Source organism: Frankliniella occidentalis, unplaced genomic scaffold, assembly GCF_000697945.3.
Source record: "Frankliniella occidentalis isolate FOCC.00 unplaced genomic scaffold, Focc_3.1 Scaffold1991, whole genome shotgun sequence".
Classification (NCBI taxonomy): Eukaryota; Metazoa; Arthropoda; class Insecta; order Thysanoptera; family Thripidae; genus Frankliniella; species Frankliniella occidentalis.
This window is the reverse complement of record NW_026269085.1, coordinates 7,029-14,111: the sequence shown is the minus strand read 5'-3', so window position 1 is coordinate 14,111 and position 7,083 is coordinate 7,029. Positions and strand designations below refer to the sequence as shown.

The following is a 7,083-nucleotide window of genomic DNA, read 5'->3' as shown; positions in this document are numbered from 1 at the left end:
TTTTTTAAAATTTTGTGCACTTTAAAACAACTTAACACTAGGTAAACACTCAATCAGCAAAAAATATATAAATCTCAGATTTGAAAACATTACAAACACATTTTTTTTCATCTCAGGGCAATACATTCAAAATTAACTGCCATATATGGTGTATAAAATTTGCGCCTTAAGTACTGTAACTTAAAAACAAGTGTGGTTTCTCTTTAGAAAGTGAGACTTGTCTTAACGTTCCTCAGTATTTTAGAACTAGCCCTGTCATTCTTCTTACAAATCCACAAGTTACCCTGATTAGGCTTCCAATTTCTTAAATTATTCCTTAACTTAATTTCATGACTAGATTTCTCAGTGTTTCATTCCAGAGTACCAGTCTCCAGAAGTGTTTAAATGTGTCCAACATTTTTGGCTGTGGTAGAGCTTTGACATTGATGATGTCTCGTTCTTTTCTGCTCCCTTGCTACTGCTGGACTAATTTCTTTTTATGATACATGGTGTATAAAAGTATGAAAATTTATCAAATGCTTATACCTCACCACATCTGGTACCTTACCTATTGTTCATTTTCCTTTACATATGTACAAAAAATCTTGGTAAAAATCTTATCATAGATAGGTTGTTGCGAATCATTGCAACATCATGAAAGTATTTTTTCTTAACTTGAAAATAGGAGGGGCTTTGCATTGTCCCTGTTCCTATCTTTCCGCTGATATGTCTTCGCTGCTAGCGAGTGCCGTCGGCCGTGTTGTCTCACGACTTGACTTCCCCGGCCGCGTACTGATCCTCGCCGTCTACTGGTCCGTTCCCCGGAGTGCCTGGGTTGGTGGAGGCGGCCTCCTCCTCTGCCATGCGCAGTCCAATCGTTGCCCCGATCTTGGCGCTCGCCTGGCGGAAGGAGTCCGACAGCTTCTCCTGGAAGGGACAACGGTGTTGAGAGGCAGGGCTGTCGCTATGAAGTCTGGTCAATCCCAGGGTAACTTTTTCCCTTACCTGTACGACGTTGATGCACATGGAGGTGAGGGCCAGCCCGAAGATGAGGTAGACTATCGATGCCATCATGTACATAGGATGCTAAAACAAGAACCCGAAAGTTAGACAACTGCCTTTGGGACAGATGTCCGTGCCAGGAAAACACTACAGCCGATGTGAAATAACTAACTACGCTGCGCGGGTGTGCGCCTGTGCCAGTTGCAGTTCCACTAGTGATCTGAGAGTTACTGATATGCATAGACACAGACAAGTTGTTGCCAAATACTCACTTCACTGGACTAGGGAGGCATGTAAAACAGGAGATGATTTTCTGTCATGTTCTTACTTTGAAACAAACCAGGTGGCTGATGAAGCCCGCGCACTTCTGCAGTTAGGCTGTGCCGCATTCCTACGTGCAGGCGGGTTGCCTACTCGCTGGGCCCGCAAGGCGCCATGGGGCGACAGGCATACCTCCTGCATGCGGCACAGTGTAACTACAGAAGTGCGCGGGATTAATCATCCTCCTGGCTAAGTAATTGTGTTACTTTGAGAAGAGGGATTGGAGGAAGAGATGGGAGCTGCCTCCAGCTCGCTCACCTCCGGTACGAAGTCACCAAAACCAATAGTGGACATGGAGATAAAGACGAAGTAGAAGGACTCAAAGAATCCCCATTCCTCCCATATCCAGTAGATGGACGCCCCGACAAAGAGGTAGATCAGGAGGATGACGATGGCCACTGAGATGGGCAGGTTGAACTCGTCGTCTACTTCAAAGGCGCTGGGCGCCGGCGTAGCTGGGGGCTCGCTCGAGTCCGGGTGCTCCAGCCTGAGGGCACAGAAAGACGGAGAGGTGACGGGTGAGGATGGAACTGTTCCCAGTCGTGCTGTGTTTTGGGTCTTGCTCGACCTGGTGCTCACCTGATTGTCGGGGCCTGGCTTTGATCCTGCCTTAGAGGCGTGTCTGCCTCCTCGACGTCTGCTTCAGGTTCGCCCTGCGGGAACATGCTAGGCCTTCTGAACGTGGCCAGGTCGTAAACCATCTGGGCGCCCTTCATGATTTCCTGAAAAGCGTTGTAACAAAAGGTTAGTCTGATTAAAAAACTTCGGGGGGACTGAAAATGTGAAAATTCAAGTGTGCATCGTAATACTACTACAAAGTGGCAGCTGTGCCCCGTTGAAGCAAAAAAGCATACTAGCCCGCATGTAGACGGGTTGGAACAAGGCCACAATGTGCCTCGGCTGGAGACGATAGGCAAACCCCCGCATCTATGCATGCGGGCCACCCCTCTATTGTGCGCGTACCGAGTGATTGTGAAGACTACTACAACCTACGGCCTTGGTAAGCGTACTTACACCACAGAAAAATCCAAGAGCTGACTGTAAATTTCGGCGGTTGTTTCGTTAAATACGGCAAAGTAACCCGAGCTTTTTATCGAGCAGACAAGAAGACTTCCCTCTCTGGGGCCTCCGGCTCCGGGGCTCACCTGCACGGGCTGCGTGCGACGGACCTGCCTGCAGGAGCCCGTGTAGTACAGGCGCCGCACGAAGGACCACACGAACTTGATGCCGCGCGTGAAGAGCTTGCCGAAGTCGGCCAGCAGGATGAGGAACATGGGGATGCCGAAGATGGCGTAGATGATGGTGACGGCGCGGCCCGTGTTGGTGGACGGGGAGATGTGTCCGTACCCTGCAGACAGAAACAACAGGAGCGTTAGGGACACGGCCTCGATACCCGTGCATCTTGTTGCCGGCAGCAGCCAGGGCGCGGGGGCCGGGCTGGGCAGAGCGGGGTAAGTAAGTAGAGGCCGCTCGAGATCAAAGATGCACATCAACAGGTGCGGCGGCCCGCTGATGCATGGGCCCCGGGGGTCGCGACGGCGCCGGCGCTGCCAACAACCTGTTACACTGCCCGGCCCGCCTCTGGGACCGCCCCTAGGCCCACCCGGGAGGGAGGGTCACCCGCACCGACGTGCCTCGCGTCGTGCCGCATGATCTGCGGCCCGTCATCCTCGTCCTTGGGCAGCAGAAGCAGGCGATCGATGGGTTGCGGTGTTCGCCGTCGTGAGATGAGGTCCCATGACGCCACCGCGGCCCGCGGCGGGGCGCGCGCGCTGCTGCGGTGCCAACACCCCCAGCCAATCCCACTCCACTCACGCAGCACTTAGCCAACACTTGACGCCTTGACGCCGCGGGGTGGGCCGCCACCGGCCACCAACCCACCGGGCAGACAGTACGACCCCCCTGCCCTGTCGGCTCACCAATGGTGGTGACCACGGTGAGGCAGTAGACGACGGCGTTGAGGAACGTCCACGACTTGATGCCGCTGTACGAGGTGACGCCGGCCTCGTGCGCGGCGTGCAGCTGCTCCTCGAACTCCCAGAGGCGGCGGCGCGCGCGCGACTTCCAGTCGTCCTCGCGCAGGTTGTGGCTCGTCGTCCACAGCGTGTCGAGGAAGTCGCGCTTGACGCGCTTCACGCCGCACTTGTAGAAGGACTCGAAGGAGCCCTCGATGAAGCGGAAGAGCAGCCCGCCCAGCCCGCAGTACAGCAGCATGAGCAGCAGCGAGGCGGCGCACCGGTTGCCCATGACGCGCAGCCGGTGGGTCTCGTCCGGGTGGGCGAGGCGGAAGGCGCGCCACTCGACGCGGATGTCCCGCGCCACGGCCAGCCAGTTCACTTTCACCTTAGCCGCGGCCTGCTTCGTGGGCTGCGGCGCCTTCGCCGCCGGTGGCTCCGCCGGCCTCCGGCCGAAGAGCCTCCCCAGCCAGGACTGCTTGGCGGCGGGCTTGGCCGGCTCGGCGGGGGGCGGCTTGTCCTTCTCGACGGCTGCCTCCCCTCTCGAGCCATTGCTGCTCTTCCGCGGCCGCTCCTTGCGCAGCGAGGACTTCCGCGCGACTTCGGCGTTTTGTTTCTTCTCTGCCTTAGACGCAGTGTCCTGGACATCCTTCACCTCCTGTCCCTCTTTGTCCTGCTTCCCCTTGGACGAGCGGTCGGATGACTTCCGACTCCAGCTGAACCACCCGTCGCCGTTTGTTTCCGGTTTGAGCGAAGCTGCTGACTCGGGCTCGGGCTCAGCTTCCGTCTCCGTTCGAAGTTGTTCCTCCGGGACGAGCCCTCGCAGGACCTCGGACGGGTCGATGCTGAGCACCTCCTTCTTGGAGGGCTCTGGCGCTTGGCTCCACTTCTTCCAGATGATGGACTTGTCGGCCTTGCTCGTCTTGCTTGCATTGGAGGACGTCTCGGAGGCGGACTCAGTGGGGGCGGTTTTGGAGGCAGGCGACGAAGGCGGCTCTTCGGGCGGCCCCTTGGACTTGCTGCGCGCGGCGCGGCGCCGCAGCGTGGGCTTGGGTGTGGGCGGCAGTGGCTCCCCGTCCTGCACAGTGGCGAAGTTGGGCGCGGAGGGCCTTCTCTCGGACAGGGCCTTCTCCTTGTCCGCTGTTGACTTGCGACTGATGGCAGAGTCTGCCTTGCGTCGGGCGGGACTCTTGTCCTGGTCGGTCCGGACGGGGGCCGGCCTCAGCACGCCAGCCGCCGCCGCGGCCAGCGAGCTGCCGTTGTGCTTGGCGATGTTCTTGCTCTGTACGGCGAAGTACTTGTGCCAGTAGTCATCGTCGTCCTCAGACGTGGACACCCGCTGGCCCTCCTCGCCGGGGGACGGCTGCGACTGGCTGCGCTTGGCCGCGTTGGTGCGGCCCAGCGCGCGCTTGCTGTGCCGGGCCGCCCCGCGCCCGTCCTCCGAGTCCTCCGTCGTGGTGGTGGCCGTGTCATCGTCGGGCCTGCCCTCGGACCGCGTCGACCGCGCGGCTTTGGGGGGGTCTGGCGTCTGCACTCGCCGCCGGACGTGGCCCGTCGTGGGGCTACGTCGGGATCCTCGCGGTGCTGCAGGCGCCCCAAGGAGCGCGCCGTTGCCGGTGGGGTGGTGCTGGTCCGCCATGGCGCCTCAGGTCGCGGCCCAGACCGGCCGCTGGCGCTGCGCTCCCCACGGCGTGGTTGGCGCTCTGCCCTAGTTGGACGAGCAGCACCGGCCGCCTCGCTCAAAATACTGCATGGGCCCAGCGCGCCATGGGCCGCTACGCGCACCGACGCACACGAGCCTCGCGGGGGCGGGGGCGCGCGGAGGCCGCTCGCTGCCGGGCCAGGACGGCTCACTTCATGGCCACGACCAGCGCGTCGTGGTTCACCGCGGCTAGCAGGCCGGCCTGCTGAGGTCGTGTCCCGTACGGCTTCCCTTGGCCACTGCTTGGTCGCACCCCGGACCGCATCCCAGCCCAGCCGCTCACTGCACTGCGGTGTGTCGCTGCGGCGCCCCCTCGCCCCCTCGCCGCTGAGCCCCGGCCCCCCGGGCGCCCTGGGGTAGGGGAAGGGGGCGTCTTGGCGCCCCTCCCACGCCCTGCGCCCCCTGGCCGCGGCGCCCCCGCGCTCAAACAAGTGCTGCCCCCTGCCCTGGGCCGCCCTAGCGAGGAGTATCGGCGCGGCCGCTGCTCGCGGGGTAGGCCCGCCCCGCCGCGGCGGCGCCACCACCACTAGGGGGCGCGGCGGAGGCGCCCTTCCACCTTTCTACTCCGTCCGAAAGGGTCCACCCCTCGGCCACGCACCGGCCGTGCCGGCTCTCTTGGGACGCTCTGGGCGCCCGTCTGTCCGTCCATCCGACTGTCTGTCTGTTCGTCTGTCCGACTGCCTGTCCGTCGGACTGTCTGCCCCGCTGGCGCCCGCGGCGGGCGTCGCGGCCCATTAACCAATCTAGTAATCGGCGCGCACGCGGTTTGTCTTTGCTCCGCCGCGCCGCTGACCAGCGGGCTGACCAGGTTACTACACATTTTATGGGACAGGGACTCCCATCCTTCTGAAACGATTTTTTGCCCCGCTAAACAAATTACTCGGGAGCCATTAATAACCCGCGTGACCCGCTTCGCTGAAACTCGAGAGAGTTTTCAAATCAAGACGGGGAAGTAGTCTTCTCTGGCCGTCGCCAAGCACCAAGGACCTTAATAAAGAGACGAACAAACTTCCTTTCCGGTTGTCCCGACTGCTGCTGCTGCTGGCGGGCGGGTAGGGGTGGCGGGGTCCAAGTCGCCTGACGTGACGCGCACCTCTCGCCAACCCCGCGCGTCCCTGTTCGTTACAACAACAGCCCAGCCACACAAACGCGTGTCGCTCCTCGTTGCTTTAACTGACCATCGCGTCGCCTTCCCTCGCCCCGCACGCTCGCTGTTTTACTGTTTTACCTCCGCCGTCACGTTAAACGGGGTGAGTGCCGGCTGTTTCTGGGTGACGCCCCCCCCCCTCTCCGCCGCGCACGCGTCTGCTAGCGTGAGGGAGAGAGAGAGTGGGCTGCTGGTTGGTGCTGCACGGCGCGACGCCCCGTTTCCTGAATGCAGTCGGTCCCGGCCGCAGCCCCCTCGGGCGCTTGTTGTCCCGCCTGTCGACCCTCCCCCTCCCCCCCTCTCTCTCTCTTTCTCTCTCTCTCTTTCTTCCACCACCTCACTCTCACTCTCGTGCTCTCTCCCTCTCACCCCCTCACCCTCCCTCTCGCTTCCCCGATCTCACCCGGTCCTCCACAACTACCAGACCCAACGTTTGAAGAGACGGTGGCGTGCGGATCAGCCCCCCCCCCGCCTTTTCTTTCTCTTTCGCACACACTGGCAGACACAAGGCAGTGACAAAGACAGAGCGAGCCGATTGCGAGACGGGCGCCACCGCGGGGCGGGGTGGGGGTGGGGATAATGTTGCAGTTCCTGCGGCGCGGCGCAGTCTACGTGTCGCGCAGCGCGCGCCCCAGCCCTCGCCTGGTGATTCAGCGGGCCGATGACGTATGGAGTGCTTCTCTTTGGTCGGCCACGAGGTCCTTCTCGTGTGTTTCTCTCTTTTCGTTTCCATCGCCAAAAATGAGGACCGGAGCGCGTCATGTCCGCATTAGTAGGCCAGTCATCTCGCCACACCACCTGCCCCGTGTCGCAGCAGCAGCAGCCCCGGCCTGGCGTCTGATCAAGACAAATGGGAACTTAAATGCAGTGCGTCTCTGACGGTCCGCGGCGGGGATGTAGGCAGCAGGGCAGCCTGCTGCGGCCGTTGGACCAATCTGGTTCAAATTAATGTTCCGTCAAGGCGCGCCTGGGTAGCA

The 7,083-nt window shown here is 60.7% G+C and overlaps 1 protein-coding gene across 2 annotated transcripts; it reads right to left on the bottom strand.

The window, feature by feature from the left end:
* Window positions 1–5,276, bottom strand: LOC113208094 (uncharacterized). 2 transcript variants are annotated; one of them, XM_052276171.1, is made up of 7 exons: window positions 3,222–5,276; window positions 2,448–2,650; window positions 2,317–2,340; window positions 1,882–2,024; window positions 1,561–1,789; window positions 985–1,065; window positions 1–906 (listed from the first exon to the last, which is right to left on the bottom strand). In XM_052276171.1, exons 1-7 carry the CDS (start codon window positions 4,894–4,896, stop codon window positions 745–747), a joined length of 2,517 nt encoding a protein of 838 aa, XP_052132131.1. In that variant the 5' UTR covers window positions 4,897–5,276; the 3' UTR covers window positions 1–744. The 2 variants fall into 2 exon arrangements, with proteins under 2 accessions (XP_052132131.1, XP_052132132.1); XM_052276172.1 differs by lacking the exon at window positions 2,317–2,340.
* Window positions 5,277–7,083: the final 1,807 nt, after the last annotated feature.

Excerpts from the sequence above, each read along its gene's own strand:
- LOC113208094 (XM_052276171.1), bottom strand. The coding sequence starts at position 4,896 with ATGGCGGACCAGCACCACCCCACCGGCAACGGCGCGCTCCTTGGGGCG. Across the intron at positions 2,651-3,221 it reads CACCGTGGTCACCACCATTG|GGTACGGACACATCTCCCCG; the intron begins GTGAGCCGACAG and ends TTCTGTCTGCAG. Across the intron at positions 1,066-1,560 it reads TTGGTGACTTCGTACCGGAG|CATCCTATGTACATGATGGC; the intron begins GTGAGCGAGCTG and ends TTCTTGTTTTAG.